At 36.7% G+C, this 24957-nt stretch overlaps 1 protein-coding gene and 2 pseudogenes across 2 annotated transcripts in view; all 3 read right to left on the minus strand.

Moving 5' to 3' along the window:
* Window positions 1-1460: 1460 nt before the first annotated feature.
* The window catches only part of PRIM1 (DNA primase subunit 1), a 29286-nt gene continuing 5789 nt past the window's right edge, over window positions 1461-24957 (minus strand). Inside the window, exons 7-13 of one of the 2 annotated variants that reach the window (XM_077111083.1) lie at window positions 23957-24066; window positions 23348-23439; window positions 23045-23183; window positions 21387-21456; window positions 20848-20936; window positions 3692-3790; window positions 1461-1588 (exon numbers count right to left, since the gene is read on the minus strand). In XM_077111083.1, coding sequence (XP_076967198.1) covers window positions 1569-1588; window positions 3692-3790; window positions 20848-20936; window positions 21387-21456; window positions 23045-23183; window positions 23348-23439; window positions 23957-24066 — 619 coding nt within the window. In that variant the 3' untranslated portion in view covers window positions 1461-1568. The remainder of the gene's footprint in view (window positions 1589-3691; window positions 3791-20847; window positions 20937-21386; window positions 21457-23044; window positions 23184-23347; window positions 23440-23956; window positions 24067-24957) is intronic. The other variant, XR_013155735.1, reaches the window with a different exon arrangement.
* Window positions 6577-7729, minus strand: LOC143690294 (ubiquitin carboxyl-terminal hydrolase 10 pseudogene; annotated as a pseudogene).
* On the minus strand, window positions 7833-9178 carry LOC143642554 (ubiquitin carboxyl-terminal hydrolase 10 pseudogene; annotated as a pseudogene).

Raw genomic sequence — 24957 nt, forward strand, 5'->3', positions numbered from 1 at the left:
CCATTAATATATTGATGAATTGGCAAATGAGGGAAAAGGGAAGTCAATGGTGTTTGCATATGTTCTGCTGTCTTCAAGAACCAAACATTCTTTTTCATGAGCACATGTTCTGTAATTAATAACTTTATGGGCTAGCATACCAGCTTTTATTTAAGATATTTAATACTAAAACTTTAACATACTTTAATGCTAGACATTTTTACAGAACCATAATGGAAGTTTAAAGTATTCCTTGTTGAAAGCATAAGACCAGTCTTTCCACTCCAATTCTGAGTTCTTATGAGCTAAGAACTGATGAGTCATTCTGTATTCAGGAATTTTAATTGACCCACTAGAACCTGAAGACTGAAAAATATTTAGTAAACAGAAGCTCAAATAGTGAGGCATTTTGCACAAAAGCCTTTAATATTTTTTTCTTAAAAACTTAAAAAAGAGAAAGGAATGCAAAGTTTTTCAACATATTGACTTCATTAAAGAGGATTTTATATAAACCGTAAGATAAAATTAAAAAAGATTATAGAGGAAATAAGTGTTAAAGGAAATGTAAGGGAAGGAAAATTTTAAGTCACAGAAAAGCACTGGCCTAATAGCTTGTTTCTTACTGCTTCTCAAAAGATAGAATGTAAATTGGAACAACTGTTATGTTTAGAGTGGTTGTAAAACCAGGCAAGTGAAATCTGACACTTTAGATTCTATCACACAAAACCAAACATGGAAGAAATGAAACTTTTAAGTATTCTATCTAAATATATAAAAAGCTTTTTTGACAATTAGAGTAGGTTTTCTGTTGGTGAAGATGTTATTTTTCTAAGTTGCTTCTTTCTGATTAATCCAATTGCTCTCTGAGGGAAAAAGTTAGGAGCTACAATTGCAACAGTTGTAAAAAACTATTATTAAGTTTCAGTATTGTTAGTCTAGTAATTGATATTTTTTGAATTGAAGTTTTGATCAGTTTAGATGCCTTGTTTAAAATGGGCAGTGGAGTGTGGTCTAACTAATAAGAACATTAATAAGCAAAATAGGAAGAGATGAGATATATACGTCAGGTATAATTAAGAGAATAAGAAGGGGGCGGGTCATGGTGGCTCAGCAGGCAGAGTTCTGGTCCCATGCCAGAGACCCGGGTTTGATTCCTAGTGCCTGACCATGCAAAGAAAAAAAAAAGAGACTCAGAAGGACAAAATTCTGACTTATCCAGAAATTGGAGGTTACAGTGAGGTGAGAGGAAAGTCTTGGATATATTACTACTTACTATTTATAGCACCTGTTTGAAGGGAGTGTTTATATCAGAAATCATAGAATTCTCTGTCTATTATTTTATAAATCTTATCTGAAATCCACCCATCAGTTAGTCTTCTCTTTAGTCTCTTTCCAGAAACCCTGACACTCTCCCATCAGTGGTCTCAAGGAATCTTTTCAGCATAATTATTTCTCAAGAAAAGGAAATTTTACTTTGAGCATTAAGACACATACATGGTTCTGCCACATTTATTAAATGGCCCTTGAAGTACATGATCTTTGGTTGAAGGTAGAAAGTAACCATATTGGTTTGCAGGGAGGTGTTATCTTCAGAAATCTTTCTGTAAATCTAAAATAAAATAGATTTTGTCAAAGGATAGTAAAGAAAACAAAATAAAACATTTATTTTCACATTTTGATTTGATGCTTCCATTAAATTCACATAATAAATAAAGATTTGCTTTCACATTTGCTGAAGCCCACATTATAGGCTGAACTACTACAGAACAATAATACAAAGGAGAGTGTGCTGGTTTGAAATGATGTATGTACCCTAGAAAAGCCATGTTTTAATCCTAATCCCATTTTGTAAAGGCAGCTGCTGCTTCTAACCCCTATTCAGTACTGTGTGTTTGAAACTGTAATTAGATCATCTCCCTGGAGATGTGATTTGATCAAGAGTGGTTGTTAAGGTGCATTAGGTAGAGGTGTGTCTCTACCCATTTGGGTGGGTCTTGATTAGTTTCTGAAGGCCAATAAGAGGAAACATTTTGGAGAATGAGATTCAGAGAGAGCAGAGCAGAACGACAGAGTCACGAGAAGCAGAGTCCACCAGCCAGTGACCTTTGGAGATGAAGAAGGAAAATGCTAGCAGATAACGCTGTGTTCACCATGTACCCTTCCAGATGAGAGAGGAACCCTGACCGTGTTCACCATGTGACTTTCCAAATGAGAGAGAAACTCTGACTGTGTTCGCCATGTGCCTTCTCACTTGAGAGAGAAACCTTGAACTTTCATCAGCCTTCTTGAACCAAGGTATCTTTCCCTGGATGCCTTAGATTGGACAATTCTATAGACTTGTTTTAATTAGGACATTTTCTTGGCCTTGGAACTGTAAATGAGCATCTGATTAAATTCCCCCTTTTAAAAGCCATTCTATTTCTGGTATATTGCATTCTGGCAGCAAGCAAACTAGAACAGATGGTAAGGTGAGTTGGAATGGCAGCTTAACAAGGCTTTCCAAGTTCACAGTCATCATTGTTCATTCAATAAACACGTTTGCATGTCTACTAAGGTACTACTCCTTAAGTCACTACATTTAATTTTTTAATAATGTAGTGGAGAGGAAATTTGTATTTCCATAACACTGTCACAGTTTTTAGGGTATCTATTGATCTCCTGAATAATATTCACTCTGCTGATTTTTTTTTCTTTTGGCTGAAACATATGCTCATGTCTCTCCTATTCCAAGAACTCTGCTTTTGGCTCTGCTGTCTTTGTAGTTCCTTCTTCTAATTGCCATATCCAACAGGATTTTTTCTGTTCCCTACTGCATTTGATACTTGACAGTCTCCTTGAAAGTCTTCCTTCTTGCTTCTATGGAACTTTCCATTCCATTGTTCATTTTCTACTTCCAAATCATTACCAGGTCCCAAGGATGGCTCCAGTATTTGTACCTTTTGGAGATCTCTAATACCACTGTCCTAATGGCAGTAGCCCAAATGACCTCTTGAGTTCTTATCCTATCTTCTCCCTCTTCCCACTGTTGCCAGATTTCATATACCATCACTTCCTGACCCTTTTTTTTTTCAGACTAGCTGTACTGCTTGTTGGACCCAATGCCTACCTCTCTTTTACTATCTGTGCTCCTGCTGTTCCTCCTAGAATGAATGACCCTTCTTTTTCTACTCCTATATCTTTATCCCATGAAATCTTCTTGTGGAAATTTTACTCATGCCTCAAGGCATGGAATCTGGCAATGGGAATTAGAATTCTTATAGTAGTTCACTGGGAGGACTTCAAATACCACCTTTTTGATGAAGTCATTTCTGAATTCTTTCAATCATATGTGATCTCTCTTTTTTTCAGTGTGTATAGCCAAATAGCTTAATAAGCACAATGCATAGATGTGATCTCTTTATTAGCATTTTGTACTTCTTCATTTTGTATCAAATTAGTAAGACTTATAATTTCTTATGGGCAGGGAGGTATGGTGTGGAATTTATCTTCATTTAATTCATCTTTGTTTCCCTCATAGGACCTGATAAATAGAATGTACTGAATGGAATTAAGGGACCTCAATTTTCAAAAACACTAAGAATAATAAGACAACTCAATGAATTTTGTAGAAAAAGGGCAAACACCAGACTCCAAAATTGATCGTGTGCTGGATGCTTTAAATTACCCAGACTAAGATCCAAATAAATAAAAGGGAAAGGTCATGAAGTCTTACCACTCTTCTTGAGAAGCTCTCCTTTTCGGTATTTATCCAGATTTTCAAGAAATTGTTCAAAAATTTTCACATAAGGAGCTAGACCAGTCTTCTTATAATCTAATTTATGAAGTATATATATTATAGTTAGTATTTTGACAGCAAGAATAATATGAAAATATAACTTTAAAGTTTCCATTAAGAATTCTCTAGAGCAGTACTGCTCAATAGAAATCTACTGCAAGAAACTTAATGTTCTCTAGTAGTCACATTCAAAAAAGTAAACATAAAAAGGTAAAATCAGTTTTACTAAATATTACTTAACCTGTTATATCTAAAATATTGTCATGTCAACATGTAATAAAAACCGAGATATTTTATATTCTTTTTTCATACTAAGTCTTCAAAATCGAGTGTATACTTAACATCTCAATTCTGATGCTAAATTATCACCAGAAATACTGAATCTATATTTAGATTTAAATTATAAAATTTGCAGTTAAAAAGGTAGGTTTACACCTCCGGATGGGTCCCTGGACCAGACAAGTCCTGAAACCTAGAGGCCCAGCCTCTCCAGAACATCAGATAATTCCATCTCCCTGCCCCACCTTAGTGAGAGATCCTTTCAACATGAAAAAGTTAGAATGGCCATAGACCAAATTCTCCTAAAGAGAGGACTAGAAAGACCAAAGTAATGGTGGAGTTATACAGAGAAGAAAGGATTTAATAAATGTATATGATTGCTGAATCATTAAATTGATATCTCTTTTAGTCTCCATATATTAGAGCAGCTAGAAGTAAAAACCTAAAATTGTGGAACTGTAACCCATGTCAAACTCTGAAATATGTTCTACAATTAATTGTGGTGTTGTGCTTTGAATTTATTACTTTTTTGTACATATGTTATTTTCACAAAAAAGAAAGAAAAAAAGTTGATTGTGGTGATATTTAAGCCTTCTAGCCTCCTGTATTCTGGAGCAGCTAGAAGGAAAAATCTGAGAGGATCATATGGGTAGCCCATGATAAACTCTAGGATCTGTCCTGTAACTACTTGTTGAAGAGTGCTTTGAAAACTACTGATTTTTAATTTCATTGCTTTGTATCTGGTATACTACACAATAAAAAAGTTAAAAAAAAAAAAAGGTAGGTATATAAACTACTCAAACCTACTCAAGTTGTTCCAAACATACTTAAAAAGTTTTCCAATAACTAAATTGAATTCAGGTTTTAAATTATAGTTTAATACAATACATTAGTTTATGGCCATATTTCAAATGCTTAGTGATCACATATGGCTACAGTATTGGACAGTGTAGCTTGAAAACATCTAAACCACATGTACATATCTACTAGTCAGGTTTTCTAGAATTAGATCAAAATAATTGATTCCTATGTAAGTCCCACTCAGTATTCCTTTCTTTAAAAATTCTGGTTTCAGAAGTAAATAATTTGACTAATAGAACAAAATTTTCAAAATGTAAAGTCAAGGCCATGCCTTTTGGAGACAATCATAAATTCATATCTTCACATAGTACTAAGTACAGGCTGATAAAACCTTTGATTTATAAAACAGCAAAATGTACATGACAAATTTTTGAATATATAATCTTATTTATTCATTTAGTTATGTAATCTGTAATTAATACCCACTAGGGGAAAAATATGACTGAGAACAAGAAAGGTTACTTGAGATCTGGATTTTAGTAGTATGTTATATCTGCATGGAATTAAGAGTCCTCCTAATAGTTCCTTGAAGGGTTAAAAAAATAAACTAATTCTTAAAAAATTTTAGGAACTATTTATCTACCTATTCCATAATGTTGACACCACTTTTCAACATGAAGAAATTAAGTAGTCATTGTTCAAATTTCCCTGAAAATTGGATGAAAGATCAAATAAGAGGGAGGAGTTGTAACAGAGAAGATAGGATTTAACAAATGATTGTGACTACTGATATTTCTTGTTAGCTTCTAGTATATTAGAACTAGAAGGAAATACCTGAAATCGTGAAACTGTAACCCATACCATACTTTGAGATCTGTGCTATAACTACTTGTTAAACAGTACTTTGAAATTTTTCACTTTTCTGCATATCTGTTATATTTCACAATAAAAAATGCTAAAAATTTTTTAGTAACTATTATCTCACTTGGCACCGAAGGAATCTTGATGAGGGTATTGAGGATGAATATCTGAATAGTGACAATTCCAATACGACATTTTAATTTTGATCTAAATTTTTATGAATTTTCATATCATGAATAAACTTATCCAAAGAAATAATTTAGTTTTGGCTCATTCACAGAGTGCTTTGAACCTTTAATTCAATATTTAAGTTCCTTGGATATAAGTCTATAGGTTTGTTTCATGGTTGTCGATAGAATATGTAAGAATATAGAGTAGATTTAAATTATAAAATGTGCAGTTTATTATGTAATTTAAATAAATATTTACTGGCTATTATATATAAAGTACTATGCTAATTTTTTTGATGGATTAACAATTTTTTTTTTAAAGGAAGGATAAAATTCATTTTCACAAATTTATAAGTGTTGCTAGTGCAGGATTTATCCTACTAAGCAATGAGACTGGGACTCAAATACGAATTCCCCTTTCTTATCTTAGAAATTGGCACTATTTCAGAAACATGGGTTTTTGTGTATTTCCTTAAATAAAGCTACAGTTTGTTTCAACCAAACAATTCTGATTTGGATGTTAAAAGTCATCATAAACTACGTTGCACACAAAACTCAAGGAGCCACTTTTCCAATCTAGCCCACGTTTGCGAAAGGGAGAAAAAGATTCTCTCTAAAGAGCGACTAAGGAGAGGAAGAAAGTTAGTGTTGCATAAGCAGGTGTCTGTCACACAAACCTAGGGTGGGCTACAGGAGGTCCATGCAGTGGTACTATGAACCTTTGGTGGCTGGCTTCACTACCTGGTAATGGCTGATCTCCTTGACGGTTTGGTCCTCAATGCGCAGCCACCTGTTCAGGCTGATCTGGAAGATGTCTGTGGTATAATAACCACCCACTGCACTGTTGCCATGGTGACAGACCACTGCAAAGAGCCTGTGGTTCTGTGGCAATTAAAATTCCTATTGTTAACCCCTGGAGAAGGAGTTCTTTTTTTTTTTTTTTTACATGGGCAGGCACCAGGAATCGAACCCGGGTCCTCTGGCATGGCAGGCGAGCCATTCTTGCCTGCTGAGCCACCGTGGCCCGCCCGAGAAGGAGTTCTTTACTAATTTCCAAGGCCACAGGATATTCAGTATTTTTGATAAGCTTCTGACATCTACCAGTCTTATCATAAATGAATCATTTAAGGTGTAGCACAACACAAGAACAGGAGGGAATTTTTCCAGAGTCACTCTTTGTCTTAACGTCTCACTTGTTTTTTTGTGGTATAACCTTGGACATAGTCTCTTGCCACTAAGCTTTCTAATGCATCCTGGACCATTCGTATCTTATCAGGCTGGATATCCAACTGCAGCATAAAAAGTGGCTGAACTCCACTCGTAAACCACAGATCTGATGTGTCCACCAAAAATGCCAGTGATTGGGGTCTGCATAAAATCTACCTGGTGAGTGACTAAGGTTTTGTTCCTGGGGCTCACTTGCTCCCATTCGTCCTTGCTTCCTGCTGTTGTTTGTTTACCAGATGGCTTTTGTGTCTGTTAGAAACAGTAAGCTTTTCATTATTTGGTGAGTGAAGTTTCTTCAGGTTTAACATTCCTCATGAAATCCATTTAGAATAATGCCTAAGTATCCCTCAGCATCTTTTTGTTGGCCCTTTTCAGACAAGCTCAACTTGATTACTATAAAGAGTCTATAAATACATGTGGGTTCCAAGGCAGTTCCAAGGCAGATGTTTCTCACAAAGTAATCCCCAAGGACTTGTCTGGGTTTTGGAGGTACTGGCATATTAGTAAACTCATTCATTAGCCGAACAAAACTATCTATCATGGCGGTTGATATACAAGGCCATTGTACTTCTGAACACAGAGGAATGAACTTCATCAGGTGATATATTAGAGAGCAAGCAACCAATGCCTGTAGCATCTGATTCTGTCATTCATAGGTCAACAATTTTTTCTTTTTGGTCAGGATCATTTATAAGCAAAGTAGGCAGACCAGATAGTAAACCAAGTTTCTGGACTCAACATTAAGGTTTGATGCCCCATGGAAGCTGAACTGAGTCAAATATCCTGAGGAAGAGAAGATGGCAGCAAGCTGGCCGGGGTGCATCCAAGAAGGATATGGCATTGATGTAGCACCAGATGCCTTTACTGATCAGCCCACAGGGTTGCAATGACACTGGTTTATGTATTAGGGTCACATTTTCCAGTAATTCTGCAATCTTTATGGCTACAGGATCCTCTGAAACTGGAGCAAGTCCTTCTTTGACTTTGACCAGCTTTTCAGAGACCAGGGAAGATGTGGCAGGAGGGGAATACTTAGCTTCCACGTAAGCCACAGGTGAGGAAGAAGAGGGCTTAGAATCATGAAAGAGACTAGCCCATGATTTGGCAGGCTAGCTGAGAGGAAGGGAGCTTGCTACTGAGGCCATGGGGTCAGCAGGCAGTGAAGCACTCTTGGATTTAGCTGGGTCTAAATCCATGTTCTCCAGCAGGTGTAACCCTACCCTGTTGGCACTTGAGCCCTCACCCAAGGATTCAAGTATTTGTCCATTAGCAATGCCAAGTGTTTCAGTAGTATCAGTACCAACAACAAGGCTGAGCCACAGCTGTCCTTACCAGTCTGTCTCTGCCAACTTCTGCAGGAAGGTATGACTGCTCAAAATTGGTCAGGTGGCAAGCCTCGGGCTGCCCCACAGTTCTGGCATCGCTGCTGAGTGCTTTGAGGATAGAACCATCAAGCAAAGAGTCACTGATGAAGTCCATGGAGCTCTAGGGCTGTTATAAGTCCTGGGTGTGGCCAGTGGTGGTATATCCCCCATAAATTTGGCATCCTCTGGACTTGCACTGATTGGTACTGCAGACCCAGCATGCCCACTGACCAGGCCTTCTGTGGGGATAACCCCATCACTGCCATCCTTCAAGTAAATGTAACAGCCTGGTGGCCATTCTTCCTTCTTTGTCCAAGACCACCTGAGATGCTATCATTTTCCAAAACTTTAGCATCCATGTGAGAACTGCTATCCAAGGCAAGGATAGATATAGTCTGGGTACTAGCATTTGATGGAGCTGTAGTTTGCTTCTTTATGTCATCAAGGGTCTTCCTGGAAGGTCTGCAGCCAAGAATACATTCAGGGACCTGAGAATTCAGTGTACTTGAAATACTGTAGTTGGGGGTTCTCAACAAAGTGTCATCGGGTTCTGTTTTTCATTAACAGCAAATTCTCTGATATTCTTGTCCATCAGGTAGTTCATCTGTAGCCTGTGTACCACACCACAGTGTTCCATTGTATGGAGGAAGCTCAACTGAAGACTGAGGAGTCATAGAGAACTGATGGGACTCATCAGGGTTAAAATCTAAAAAAATATACATGTATACATGCTGTGATAGGCTCTGGGCTGATGTTCCACATGTATAGTATCATCCAATGATGCTCATGTTGCACGAGTTTTTTAATATAATGATTATGTTTTTGATTTCTAAGAGCTCTTTCTTTTTCTCTTTTTTCATAGCATTCTGATCTTGTTTCATAAATGGAATATCATCTCTTTTTGCTCTCTGAGGATATTATGGTTTTTAAAAAAGAGGTTTCTTTTGTCCTTGCATTGTCTGCAGGTTGTGGAGGGCCATGGTGGCCTGTTTCAGTGGGGCTCAGTGCTCCTCTGGATCCCTCACACTGCTTCCCCCACTGCCGCCATTTTAAACATTAAAATAAATATATCTAAGCCATAGTACTTGGTTTCAAGAAGTTTATAAGTTAATTGGAAAAACAAGACCAATATATTATAATAGAAAATAATATATAATTATATAACACATAGGCATATGAATAATTATTATAGGAGTCCAAAGAATTGACCATTCAGTGTTGACTGAGGTGGATATAAGCTAGGTCTTAGAAAAAGATACAATTAGAATACTCAGAGAGGAAGGTAGAGAACATTCCAGGATTTGAGGAGTAGAAGAGAAGGAACACAAACTGGCAGTAGTTGAAAAAGGTCAAAGGCTTAAAATCACAGAAACTTAAGAGATAATAAGGAACTTACACATCACCTAGTCCAACCTCCCGTCACCTCTAGAGCATTTCTGAATGATGGCTATTAGCCTATTTATGAATACTTAAACAACAGGCTGTTTTTAGATAGTCATATTTATTAGGAAGTTTCTCCTTATAAGGAGCCAAAACTTGCCTCCCCCAAATCTCAGAACAAAGGATACATATATCCACAAAGAGACAACATTAAAAATTAAACATTGTTTTAAAGTAAAATATGCACATTGTTATAAGTAAAATGGTACTAACAGATTTATAATGAAAAAAACAACAACAACAAAAAACCAGTAGTCCTTTGCCCTAATTCTGACCTCCTCCTCCTCTGGAATAGCAAAGACTTTTAACAAATGACACTCACTGTTTAGAAGTCTGAGGTCATTCTGATTACCTTTCTTAGGTCTGCAGCTTTTTTGGGGGTTGTGGGGTAGAGTGGTGTGAGAGTTAGGGAGGACTCTGCAAGTTCTTAGGATCTTTTCATAATCCTCTGTGTTCTAAAATTTCAAAATGAAGTGCCTTGGTGTAGGTCTGTTTTCTTTTTTTTCCGAGCCCCTTCAATAAAGGCTTATTTCTGGGACGTTTTCCTGTATAACTTTGACAATTACTTTTCCCCTGTTTTATTTCTTTCTGAAACTCCCATAGTCAGATGTTAGAAATTTTGAACCAGCCCTATAATTAAACAAAAAATCTTTGTTCTCCTTTAAAACAAAAACAAACTTGTCTTTTTAATACTACTTTTCTCTTCTGTCAACTTTCTCTTCTAACCCTTCCGTTGAGTTTCTTATTCTAATGATTATGTTTTTGATTTCTAAGAGCTCTTTCTTTTTCTTTTTTTTCATAACATTCTGATCTTGTTTCATAAATGAAGTATCATCTTTTTTTGTTCTCTGAGGATATTATAGTTTTTAAAAAAAGAGGTTTCTTTTGTTCCTTGCCTTGTCTCTTTTCTCTGAGTTCCCTATTTTAGTCTATTCTGATCTGTTTTTCCTGTTGGAGACTTTTTTCAAATATTTAAAACAGAATACTTATACTCACTCCACAAAATTAACAGTGGAATATACTATGCTTAGGTATTACGTTAGAGGTGGTAAAGATGAAGTGCTTTGAGACTGGATTTTGAAAGAAGGGTAGCAACACTTGAATAAAAAAGGTCAGAGACCACAGATCTGCCGTGTCCAATTCAGTAGGCGGGGCTACCAAATTCATTTCTCCAAAGATGATATACAAATGGTCAATAATCACATGAAAAGATGTTCAACATTATTAGCTATTAAGGAAATGTAAATCAAAACCACAATGAGATACTGCTTCATACCCATTAAGACTGCTATTATTTAAAAAAAAAAACACCAAAAACAGCGAGAAAGTAACTGTTGGTGAGGATGTGGAAAATTAGAACTCTAGTGCATTGTTGGAGGGAATAGAAAATGGTATAGCCACTGTGGTAAACAGTTTGACAGTTCTTTAAAAGTTAAAAGTAGAATTACCATGCCTGGCAATTTCCCTCCTAGCTATATACCTGAAAGAATTGAAAGCAGGCTTCTGGGAAGATGGTGGCATACGAGAGGCAGAGCTAACTTCTCCACTGTGGGATAACTAGAGAAAGGGCAGAAAACTAGGGATAGCGGTTCCAGGGAACAAGCAGCCAGAGAGGGGCTTCTACATTAAATAGGGAGGACCTGGATGAAAAAGCAGAGACATTATGACTGAAAGGACCGGATGGGTTTATTTAATTGTGACTGCCTCTGGGGCTGGAGTGGTTGAGGGAGGAGCTCTGTACTCCCACATTCCCATCTCCTTAACCAACTGAGGAGTCATCTTTCAGTCCTATAGCCAGGAGCTCCCATGTGGGAACGCAGGAACCGAAAAGGCTTGTTTTAGCCACACAGAGACCTAGCTGCATGCATCCTGCCTACCCCCAACCCTAAGGCTGGCCGCTTCAGATGCATGGTTTTGGGAAAGACTGGGGGACCGTCCCCTTGGGAGGAGAGGGGACGCAGGGCAGAGCTGAACCGACAATAAGCAGGCAAGAGAGACACTCTATTTCCACGCCTGTATCATTTCTCCACAGAGGCCTGCGGTGCTCGTGGTGTGCATGAATAGAGAGGCCATACGGACAAGGGAGAGGGCCACATGGAAGCACCAAGAGTTCCTCCCTAACCCGAGGCCCACAGGTTCTTGGTGGGTAGGGATCTTGTGGGCCGACAAATAGCAGGGTACTTCTGATTTGGCTGAGGGCTGGGGAAGGTGAAACTCTCAGCCCCCATAGCCCGAGATTATTCCACTTGGAAGCCTGGGAATCACTAGACCCATCATGCTCTCAAGTGGATTCTCCACTGAGGTGCACAGTGGCCATATCCTACCCCCAGGACTGGCAGTCAGCAGCATGCATGGAGACCTGCTACAGTCAGGAAAAAGTATGCTTGAGAAGAGGAGGTGGGCCAAGAATGCCATCTACTGGGAAGACAGGGAAAGTGCGCTGTGGCAAACTGCTGTGCTGCCAAATCTTCAACAGCTGTCCAAATTGACTTGCATTTCCTGTGTGAGGCCTTGGCCTTGGACTGACTGGGAATTACTGATAAACCAAGTGCCAAAGGAGACCTCCAATTCAAACCAGAGTAAAAATAAAATGTCAGGTGAGCGAGGGAAATGAACTTTCAAAATAACCTTATCAAGATAACAAAATGCTGAGTTAGCAGCAGAAAATCACAGAGGACATAAAAAGGCAAGAAAATATGGCCAAGCCAAAAGACCAGATTAAAAAGCTGGAGAGAGAGAATCTGGAATAACTAAACAAAGAACTACAAATAGATCTCCAAAATAATTTCAATGGGTTGGCTAAAGACATAATATCAAGAAGACATTAGAATGGAATGTCTTCCACAGGAAAGTAGAGAAGGGACAGATGATCAAGGATAGAGAGTTCAAAATTAACAACAGTACTACAGATCTGCCACTCCCAGCCACCTGAAATTAACAGTTGTGCTATCTGTGACTTGTTTTATTTTTGTCTTCTTTAATAGGCTGAGCAACTGTACCTTGTTTATAAATGTACTGACACCATTTGCTTCAGGCCTTGTTCCCCTTTTTACTATTTATAGGATTTCCTTTTCACAAAACTTTTAATGAAAACAAGCTGAAGAAATAAACACATTAAAATTAAAGAGAAGACGTTAAAAGAGCATAAAGAATTTGAAAGAGTAAACAGTAAAACAGCGGATCTTATGGAAATGAAAGATGCTGTAGATCAAATTAAAAATATACTAGAGACACATAACAGCAGATTTGAAGAAGCAGAAGAATGAATAAGTGAACTAGAGGATGGGCAACTGAATGTGAGTGCACAAAAAAACAAGTGGTGAAAAAGATGGAAAAATTTGAATTGGATCTCAGGGAAATGATTAACACGAAGCACACAAATATAAGAAACACTGGTGTCCCAGAAGAAGAGAAGTGTAAAGGAAGAGTATTTGAGGAGATAATTGGGGAAAACTTCCTAAACCTTTTAAAGACATAAATATGCAAATCAAAGAAACCCAACTAACTCCAAATAAAATAAATCCAAATAGATCCACATTCAAAGACACGCACTAATCAATCAGATTGTCCAATGCTGAAGAGAAGAAGGTCTGAAAGCAGCAAGAGAAAAGCGATTCACCACATACAAGAGAAGCCACATGAAATTAAGTAGTGACTACTCAACGGGTACCATGGTGGTGAGAAGGCAGTGGTATGACGTTTTTAAGATTCTGAAAGAGAAAAACTATCAGCTAAGAATTCTTTACCCAGCAAAGCTGTCCTTTAAAAGTGAGGGAGACTCAGCAGGCAGAGTTCTTGCCTGCCATGCCGGAGACCCAGGTTTGATTCCCGGTGCCTGCCCATGTTAGAAAAACAAAAACAAAAGTGAGGGAGAGAGGGTGCATGAGTGGTTCAGTGATAGAATGCTCGCTTTCCATGCGGGAGACCTGCGTTCGATTTCTGGACCATGAACTCCCCACCGCCCACCCAAAAAAAGTGAAGGAGAGGTGAAAATTTTCACAGACAAATAAATGCTGAGAGAATTTGTTAACAAGAGACCTGCCCTTCAAGAAATACTAAAGGGGGGCGGGCCGCGGTGGCTCAGCGGGCAAAGTGCTTGCCTGCTATGCCGGAGGACCTCGGTTCGATTCCCGGCCCCACCCCATGTAACAAAAACGGAGAAACAGAATACAATAAAACAAGAAAATGTTTAAAAATGTTTCCCTTTCCTCCTTCCTTCCTTCCTTCTCTCTGTCTTTCCTTTAAAAAAAAAAAAAAAAAAAAAAAAAAAAGAAATACTAAAGGGAATTCTGTTAGCTGAAAAAAAAAAGAAGAGAAAAGTCTGGAAAAGGGCACAGAATTGAAGAATATTAGTAAGGGTAACTTAAAGGATAAAAGAGAGAAGGCAAAAATAGATCTGATACAACACCAAAGGATAAGAGGGTTATCCTTTGTTCAAGTACTGCTTTTACAGTAATAACTTTGTGAATGGATTACACTCCCCCAAGTAAAATATACAGATCGGCAGAATGGATTAAAAAGTATGATCCATCTATATGCTGTTTACAAAAGACTCATCTTTAGACCAAAGCATACAAACAGATTGATGACATGGTGGGACACAAAACAGGTCTGAACAAATTAAAAAAAAACTGAAATCATTCAAAGCACTTTCTCTGACCATAGTGGAATGAAGCTGGAAATTAATAACCACCAAAGAAACAGAGCTTTCACAAACATATGGAGGTTAAACAACACACTTTTCTTTTTTTTTGAATAGAATTTATTTTTTAATTTTAAAATATTAATTACCATCTATTTTTAGCACCCTGCAGTAATGACATTCCTTTGTTCTTCCTTTTTAAATTTGTACATTTAGTCACTATCATTATACACTCTAGGCATTCCTAGATTATACCATCTCAGTCTTTATCGTCTATCTTTCTTTCTGATTTCATTTGTGCCCCCAGCCCTCCTCCCTCTATCATTCTCACATTCAGCTTCATTCAGTGTGCTAACATAACTGTATGTTAGGCAGTATTGTGCTGTCCATTTCTGAGTTTTTACATTCAGTCCTGCTGCACAACCTGTATCCTTTCAGCTCCAATTACCCAATATCTTACCCTATAGCTATTTCCTGATGGTCTCTGTTATCAGTGAAATTCTCCAAGTTCATTCACTAATATCAGTTCATATCAGTGAGACCATACAGTATTTGTCCTTTTGTTTCTGGCTAACCTCACTCAACATAATGTCCTTAAGGTCCATCCATGTTGTTACATACTACATAACTTTATTCTGTCTTACAGCTGTATAATATTCCACCGTATGTATATACCACAGTTTGTTTAGCCACTCGTCTGTTGATGGACATTTTGGCTTAAACAACATAGTCTTAAATAACCAGTGGGTTAAAGATCAAATGGCAAGAGAAATCAGTGAATACATGGAGATGAATGAAAATGAGAATACAACATTTCTAAACCTATTGGATACAGTGAAGTCAGTGCTGAGAGGGAAATTTGTAGCTCTAAATACATACATTAAAAAGGAAGAAAGAGCTAAAATCAAAGACCTAAATGAACAACTGAAGAAGCTAGAGAAAGAGTGGCAAACTAACCCTAAAGCAAGTAGAAGAAAAAAAATAAAGATTAAAGCACAAATAGATGAGCAGAAAATAAAAAAAAAAACAATAGGGAGAATCAATGAAACCAAAGGTTAGTTCTTTGAGAAGATCAACAAGATTGACAAACCCTAAGCTAGCCTGACAAAGTAAAAAAGAGAGAAGATGCATATAAACAAAATCAGAAAAGATGGGGTCATCATGGATCTAGATACTGTATGATTTCATTAATATGAACCCCCTACAAATGTAAACTCAGAGTCTTAAAATGTAGAATATAGGGGACCTAGAGATAGACAGAAACTAGTGAAGGGGGAGTGGCTATCTAATATGTACAGAAGTGTTAATGAAGTTTAACTTAAATGTATGGGAATGGACAGGGGTGATGGTAATTCATTAGTGGGATTATAAGTAACAGTGTCGTATTGAAGTGGAATATGACTAAAAGGGGTTGTTTAAAGTCATGTATCTCACCAAATAGCACTTTAAATATAAATAAGTTCTTGAAAGATCTACTTCAAAGGTATGACATTGTAGAAAGAATCAATTATAGAGTGGTGTGCTGGCTTGAAAGGATTATGTGCTCTAGAAAAGCCATGTTTTAATCCTGATCCAATCTTCTGGGAGCAACCATTTATTTTAATCCCTATTCAATAATGTAGGTTGGAATATTTTGATCAGATTATCTCCATGGAGATTCGACTCACCTAATTGTGGGTATTAACCTTTGATTAAAGGGAGATGTGACTCCACCAATTCCAGGTGGGTCTTGATTAGTTTACTGGAATCCTTTTTACAAAGGAAACATTTTGGAAAAAAGCTTGAGAGCTAGGAAGCCAGCAGAGTCCATGCAGCCAGAGACCTTTGGAGATAAAGAAGGAAAACGCCCCAGGTGGAGTTTCATGAAACTAGAAGCCTGGAGAGAAAGCTAGCAGATGTCACCGTGTTCGCCATGTGTCTTTCTAGTCGAGGGAAACCCTGAACTTCATCGGCCTTTCTTGAGTGAAAAGGTAACCTCTTGTTGGTGCCTTAATTAGACATTTTTATAAAACTGCTTTAGTTGGGACTTTTCATGGCCTTAGAACTGTAAATTAGCAACTTAATAAATTCCCCTTTTTAAAAGCCATTCCACTTCTGGTTTTTTGCATTCTGGCAGCCAGCAAACTAGAACAAGTAGTATATGGGAAAAACTATCTATTGCATGCTATGGACTGTATTTAATAGGAATACTTCACTGGTATCACAACAATACTGGGGGTAAATAATGGGGGAGGGGGGAGTTACGGGTGTTTTGGGTTTTCTCTTTGGTGTGGGTGTATCTGTTATTTTTCTCTTTGGAGCAATGAAATTTGTCTAAAAATAAGAGTCATGATGATTGTACTACTAAGTAAGGTATGGTGAACACTGATTGTTTATATTGGGTGGAATATATGCTATGTGAGTATATCTCAACAAAATCTGCAGATTTAAAATAAATAAACAGAAAAATTCAAGTGCTAGAGAAAATGTGGAGAGAGAGGTATACCTATTCAGTGTTGGTAGGATAGCAGAATGGTGCAGCCCCTCCAGAAGGTAATATAGTGGATACACAGGAGGTGAAATACAGAGTTGCCATATGATTAGACAATCTTATCATAGGAATGCACTTGGAAGAACTGAAACCAGGGACTCAAATAGACATTTGCACAGTGGTGTTTATGGCTGCATTGTTCATGATAGCCAATGGATGAAAGTGGCTGAAAGGTACATCAACTGAGGAGCAGAAGGGCAAACTGTGGTGTACATATATGATGGAATACTGTGAGGCTCAGAAAGGAATGAAGTCATGTGTTTTGGTTGTGATATACCAGAAATGGAATGGCTGTTAAAAGGGGGAATTTAATAAGTTACAAGTTTACAGTTCTAAGCCTATAAATATGTCCAAACAAAGGCATCCAGGGAAACTTTAATTCAAGGAAGGCCGACGGGTCTGGAACAGCTCTGTCATCTGGGAAATCATGTGGCTGGCATCTTCTGGTCCCTTGCTCCTAGGCTCCACTGTTTTCAGCCTGTTCCTCACTTTGTTTCTCTGGGGCTGGCTTTATCTTTTGGCTTCCCTTGTCTGTCTCCAGGTTCTGGCTTGTTTAACATCTCATGGTAACATCTGCTGGGCTCCAAGCATCCCCACACATCTGTGTCTGTTCTCCAAGTGTCGGCATCTGTGTCAGCTCTGGGCTCTGAAGTTTCTGTTGGCTCTTTCTCTGTTGGCTCTGTCGGCTCTGTCATTTCTGAGGTTTCTCCAAAATATTTCCCCTTTAAAACACTCTGGTAAACTAATCAGATCCACCTGGAATGGAGTCACATGTCCATTCTATCAAAAGGTTACACTGACAATTGGGCAGCTCACAACCCTGTGGATACAATCTAATCAAAAGTTTCCACCTTACAGTATTGAATCAGGATTAAAAGAAACAGCTGTTTCCACAAGAGTGGATCAGGATTAAAACACGGCTTTTCTGCCGGAGACCCAGGTTCGATTCCTGGTACCTGCCCATGCAAAAAAAAAACAACACAAAACCACGGCTTTTCGGGGGTACATAATAGTTTCACACTGGTACATCATAAAACATGCAACAAGGTGAAAGAACCTTGGGGACATTATGTTGAACAAAATAAGCCAGAAACAAAAGGACAAATCTTGTATGATCTCATTTAGAAAATATTTATAAGAAAATTAGGGTCTAGATGGTAAAATGTTAGAGCAGTCTCATTTATTCCTGAGTTTTAAGTGTTATTTCTAAATTCTGAGATGCTGTATTCTGTGTGTGTACTCTGGTATTTCTTTGTAACTCTGGATATGTGTGTGACACCTAAGAATCAGACTTAAGAGTTCTGCAGCTCTGAAAGTCAGCATTACTCAATACAGCAACTTTTAAAGAAACCAAAAAAGAGAGCAGACTTCAATTAGAGATGTTAACAAAGCTGACCTGGTGGAACTAAGGTCAGAATACAGGGTAAAGGATGTTGTTGTCTGTATCTTAAAACTTCACCTTCTATGTGAGACCAAAGAAAGAGAGGTTTATTTTATCCAAAATTTAAATTTTCTGTAGCATACAATCTAACTTAACTTGACTAGCCAGTTCATTTAAACGGCCTAGAATAGGGAATGAGGTTTTGTAATTCTGTAATACCCTGATGCATTCCAGAGTATATTGGGCAGATAATTAAAAAATATTGGCAAAGTCCTATCAGGGACTGGAAGAAAAAATATGGGACTATTAAACTTACCCACCTGTGAAATTCTTGATATTCGCTCAAGCATTAGGGACTCACCAGTTAATAGGCCAAGCCCTAGATCTTGAGGCTTGCTCTTATGAAACTTATTTCTGCAACAGAAAAGCTAAGCTTACCTATAATTATGCCTAAGAGTCACTTTCAGAGAACCTCTTTTGTTGCTCCTTTTGTAGCCTCTCTCTCTAACTCTCTAAGCCCAATTCTGCAAATAAATTCATTACCCTCCTCTTACATGGGATATGAATTCCAGAGATGTTAAGATAACCTAGAAACGTGGGACATAACTCCCAAGGATAAGCCTGGCCCTGATATCGTGGGATTGACAATACCTTCTTCACCAAAAGAGGGAAAAGAAATGTATCAAGATAAGGTTTCAGTGGCTAAGAAATTTCAAATAGAGTTGAAAAGCTATTCTGGAGATTATTCTCATGCAAGTTTCAGCTAGACACTGGAAATTGCTGCCACATGCCAAGCCCCAAAGAACAGTATTCCTGAAAACTCTAAAGAATACCCAGGGCTCTAAATGAGACTCAATAAAAGTTACTGAGTTTATTTTTCAGGAATTTAAAACCTCCAGATTGTTTGCCAGATAAGCCCTGAAACTCAGAGGTATCAGTTTCTCCAACAGTATCAACCAGTGGCATCCTCCTACCCCATAATGTCAACACCCCTTTTCAACATGAAAATGTTAAAATGGTCATTGCCCAAATATCCCTGAAGATTGGAAGAAGGATCAAATGAGAGGGAGGAGTTATAACAAAGATAGGATTTAACAAATGAGCATGACTACTGAATCATTATATTGGTATTTCTTTTTAGTGTCTAGTGTATTAGAACAGCTAGAAGAAAATACTTGAAATTGTGGAACTGTAATCCAAACCATACTTTGAAGTTTGCTCTATAGCTACTTGTTAAACTGCACTTTGAAATTTATCACTTTTCTGCATATATCTTACAGTTCTCAATAAAAAATGTTTTTAAAAAATTGAAAGCAGGGATTTGAACATTTGCACACCAATGTTCATAGCAGCATTATTCACAAGAGCCAAAAGGTGTTAACAAGCCAAGTATACATCAACTGATGAATGGTAAACAAAATGTGGCATATCCATACAATGGAATATCATCCAGCCATAAAAAGGAATGACGTTTTGATACATGCTACTTCATGGATAAACACTGGAAGCATGTTAAATGAAATAAGTCAGACACAAAGGCTATATATTGTATGATTCCACTTTTATGAATTATCTAGGATAAACAAATAAGAGGGAGTTATTGCTCAATGGGTAGTTTGTTTTGAATAGTGAAAATGTTTTGGTAACGGATGTTGTTGATGTTATCACATTATGAATTTAATGACAGTGAATTGTACACTTAAATATGGTTAAAATGGCAATTTTTTTGCGTTATATATGTGTTACCACAATAAAAGAAAATTAAATGAAAATAAAAGTTTGTTTCTCAAGTCAAACTAGCCATATTTCAAGTGTTCAAAAGCCACATGTGGCTAGTGGCTACGATATGGACAGTGCTTTCCACCATCACAAAAAATCCTTTTGGATTCCACTGCTAGAGTATTTTTTGGGTGTTGGTAGAAGATTTGAGTTCCATTAGCAGTAGGATTTATAAATTCCCAGTTCCTTCAAATTCTTGAGTATATATATTAACTATAGTTTAAATCTGTATTTTCTATAAAACCCGTCAAAAACAAAGGACAAAAGCATTTTGTACATTGTAGGTATTTAATAAACAAATTGTTGAATTTACGAGACTGTGACATTCAAATTAATTGTCAACAACAAAACATCTATTAACACCAATTGACAATTTTGTCTTATAATATAGAACCCACCATTTAGAAGTTGCTCAGTAAATTATCTGTTAAATCAAGTTGGATCAATAACACTACTTAAGTAACTGATGATGAAAAGACAGAAATACTGCTATAGCATTATTTGTTACTAAAGTGGTTTTAGGATAAACACTAACACATTCTGAGGTGAATCCAAGGGGAATTAATAGATTGATTGGATGACAGAAGATAAAAAGTGAGATTTCAATATATCAACCTACCTCTGGTTCTACGTTTGATGTCAGACTCAGCTTTATTCTCTTTTTCCTCTTCGTTAGTGGAAATGGTATCCAGTTCATGACAGATGGAACTATAAGTCATATAACAGGAGAATTTCAAAGTTGGCCAATGTATGATAGCAAATGAACCCCACAATCTTTTCTGCAAAATATATGTGGCACCAATTAAATTTGGGATAGTCTAAACTAATCCTGGAGTTATTCATGTACATCAGTATATTAAAGACTGGGAATTCTTGCAGGAAAGAAACTTTTATTTTAAGTCAGCATTTCCCAACCTTATTCGACCTTAAAATCTCTTTTTGCAAAGTAGCAGCTGAAAAAATTGTGCTCTGTGGAACTCATTAGAAAATGTTGCTCTACTAAGGCATCATTTTGTAACCTCAGAGCCAGGTGGTTCCACAAACAAATATATACTCCTGTGCAGCTACTTCTCTGGAAGGAATCTAATCCAGTTGATTTCAATTTCAGAACAAAACTCACAAACTCAAATAAGGAGTAAACAATGATCTGGAATATACCTTATGGTTGGAACAGCAAATGGATCAAATTGATCCACATTCTGTAAATCAATAGGAACAGAAATGCGACCTGTAAGAACCAAAAGTTATAAACTGATGATTGTGGAATACAAACCATAGTCTGTCTCTTGTAAGTTCTTTTTGGTTAAAATTTTTATCTAGGGCTAAGAACAAGGGTTAGTTAGATTCATCTGTTAAGAACAAAATTTAGAAATATAAAATACTTCCATACTAGCTGTTGTTGTTTCTCTTAACAACAACAACAAAAAAACAGGTGTTAAAGACTATTGAGCTATTTCCCTGTTGCTCTTGTCACTTATTTCTATCTCTCTTTTCCTAATATCCTCCCATATATAAGTTCAGAGCAATCTCAAATTCAGTGAACCCTAAAAATGGAACAAAATAGATGGAAATAATTCATTACATAAGGTTGGTTTATTTGCTGAGATCAAAGTAGACACCACATGTTGGGTACCTTTAGAAAGCAAGTTGGAAATAAAATAATATTAACCCTCTCTTTTATAATAACCACACTTGGGACACTATATAAAATTCATCACATCTCAAAAATGAAATAGTGAACCTAAAGAATGCTAGATGAGTAACAAGTAAAATAATTAAGGGAACTAGGAATTGCTACTTGAGGTCAGAGTAAAGAAACTGCAGCTACTTAATATGAAAAGGAAAGGCGTATAGAAAAGGAAAGGAGTATAAAAAAAGGGAAAGGAATATAATAAAAATATTCATTATGAGCAAAGATAATTATTTACCCAAACATTGAATACTGGAGTAAGGGGATATCCATTGAAGCTTTAAAATTAAGGTTAAAACAAATAAGAAATATTAAACTTAATCCTAAAAGAAGCGGGAAAAAAACAGGTTTGACAGTTTGAAGAGGGGCTATAAGAATGCATGGACTACAGTCATATAGGTTATTAAAGGAAATTAGGCAGTTAGGAAGAACTGAATATGTGCCAGACACTTTCCTAAGCACTTTACGTTTGATCTTCACAATAATCCACGGAGGTATTATTATCATTTCGATTTTACAAATGAGAAAACACAGACACAGATAAGTTAATTTGCCTAAGGTCCCACAGTAGGTAAGTTTCAGGGTATGACTGGTGACACCAAAGAGGGCAATTATACACTTCTCTAGTCACTTTTATTTCTATTTTAAAGTCAGTTTCAGTCCACCAAATCTTACCTAAGAGAAATATAAAGAGTAAAGGTAAAACTATTGAAAAAGAACTGAAGGAGGCAACAGAGTAGGAAAAAAAAGAACTTTTGAGTTTTAAGAACTGAACTCTGTTCCTATCTCTGACACAATTTGTTTATGACTGGATAAATCACCTTAACCTCTAAGGCTCCTGTTTTCTCATCTAATCAACACGTAATATGATTCCTAAGGAACTCTCCAACTGTAATTCCAATTCAGAGCTTCAGAAAACCAACTGAGTAATATTAACAGTGACAATTGATCTGGTAGGTATTTAATTAACAATATAAAAAATAAGTTAATTAGGTAGTAGCTGATAGTAATTTTTCAACTTTTAATAACTCAGAATTTATGTCTTGACACCCAACAACACACTTGCTAAAACAAAAAATAACTTTCATTTCTCCCTCAGTTGTCCTTACTTTTTTTTACACAGTACCTGTTTTAGGATGAACACTAAAAGGGCTCTTCAGTAAATGATTGAGTCCTTTGCTAACGTTGATATCTAGCCGTGGAAAACAGTACTGGAGCATGATTTCCCATTCTAGCCAGGGCCCACATTTGTCATTTTTGGTATTCTAAAAGCAGACATAAGTCAGCATAAGGGTCAATAGGAACTAGAGATGGTCTTTAAAGAAAGTTAAAAAATGATCTTTTACAATCTATCACTTATTAAACAAAAAAAATCAGAGCTTAATAACTGCATCATGATATTTATAGTACTGATTTCAATGGAATATACCTGTGATTTGCTGGTTACTTTCTTCAAATACTCCCAACGCTGAAGTGAACTGTGATGCTTTTGGAAACCTTGCTGAAGTTCATCATGAATTGGTGATGGGTCATTAAGGAACATACTCATTTAGGGCATATAAATGAACAACTTAGTTTTCAATATGTATTACCATAAGAATATCTAAAGCACATAAATATTTAGAATGTAATTATTAAGGATCTCTGCAATGCAAATGTTAAACACTTATTTCCTTAAAGATGTCTCTGTAAATATGTGATATGTAAATTCTGTGATACAACAGAAAGAATGCTTAAGAAAATAATCAGAAGGTTTCATATAAAATATTTCCTCAGTCTGCACATATTTTGACTAAACGATTCAGCATTCCTTAAACAGCCATTAATTCTAGGAGAACCATCTTTCAAAAAAGAGGAAACTGATTTGTGAAATGGCCTCATTTCTCACTGTATTCCAGACTAGAGATACAAAAATGCAGGCACTTAGGACATGTTTGTGTAAAAAATATAACTTATAGGAATAAATATAAGACTATATAGGCAGAATACATATCATAGCTCAGTACAACTAGCTCAACATGGTCTCAGGAAAGGATATTTTCAGGAACAAGGGCTAAGATCTTATCCCAGCATGCTTTATTTTCAAGAATATCTTGATTGACCAAAGCATATTCTTCAAAGTATTTTTTAATTATGTTTATAGACTTTCTGTAGGAACAATAACAACAAAGCCCAACACTGTTAGCAACACATGAACCACATGGATATTATTGCCATTGGATGGAACACTAGCACTTATTCCAATTTCTACTGATTTCTAGAACTTAACGGGGTAAAATAGGAATAATACCCCATTGCAGATTTATGAGTTAAATGAGACATCTAAAGAGAAAGAACCTAGTACAGCACCTACTAGAACAGACATTCAAGAAATGTTGTCTTTTTAATTAAACTCCACACCATAGAAAGCTAAGAGCATCATAATTAAATACGTATCAAGGATAAAAAGCAACTAAACAGGGACAACACAATACATCAGTAGTAGAATGTGGGATACAGTCTAAAGTTTCTACCACAAATCATTTATAGAGCTCTGCAATTTGCAGGCATACTTCACATCACCTATATTATTTAATCTTTGCCACAACACTCAGAGATAAGAATGGACTCTCTTCTCCCCATTGTACAAATAAGGAATTGGAGGCTCCAATATTTTATTAAGGTCACAGGAAATGGCAGAATAGGCATTCTTACTCCTAATCCAATGTTCTTTCCATTATCCCAGAGAAGTAGTGAATTTAATGGAAAGGGCATGGGCTTTGGAGTCAGGCAGATTGGGACATGAATACTCCATCTAACAGTTACTTGTGTGATGCCAAGCAAGTTATACAATCCCTCTGAGCCTCACTTTCCTTATCTATACATATACCTCAAGAGGTTGTTGGGAAAACATTCTTATCTATAAATGGAGATACTATCATATACTGCATGAGGTTGCTGGGAAGACCAATGAGAACATTTGTAAAGCATTTGTTATGGATACTGCAGCAGAAAATAGGTACCCAACTAACTAGTTATTATTACTATAAATGCTACCCC

This window comes from Tamandua tetradactyla, chromosome 7 (genome assembly GCF_023851605.1).
Source record: "Tamandua tetradactyla isolate mTamTet1 chromosome 7, mTamTet1.pri, whole genome shotgun sequence".
NCBI classification, from domain to species: domain Eukaryota; kingdom Metazoa; phylum Chordata; class Mammalia; order Pilosa; family Myrmecophagidae; genus Tamandua; species Tamandua tetradactyla.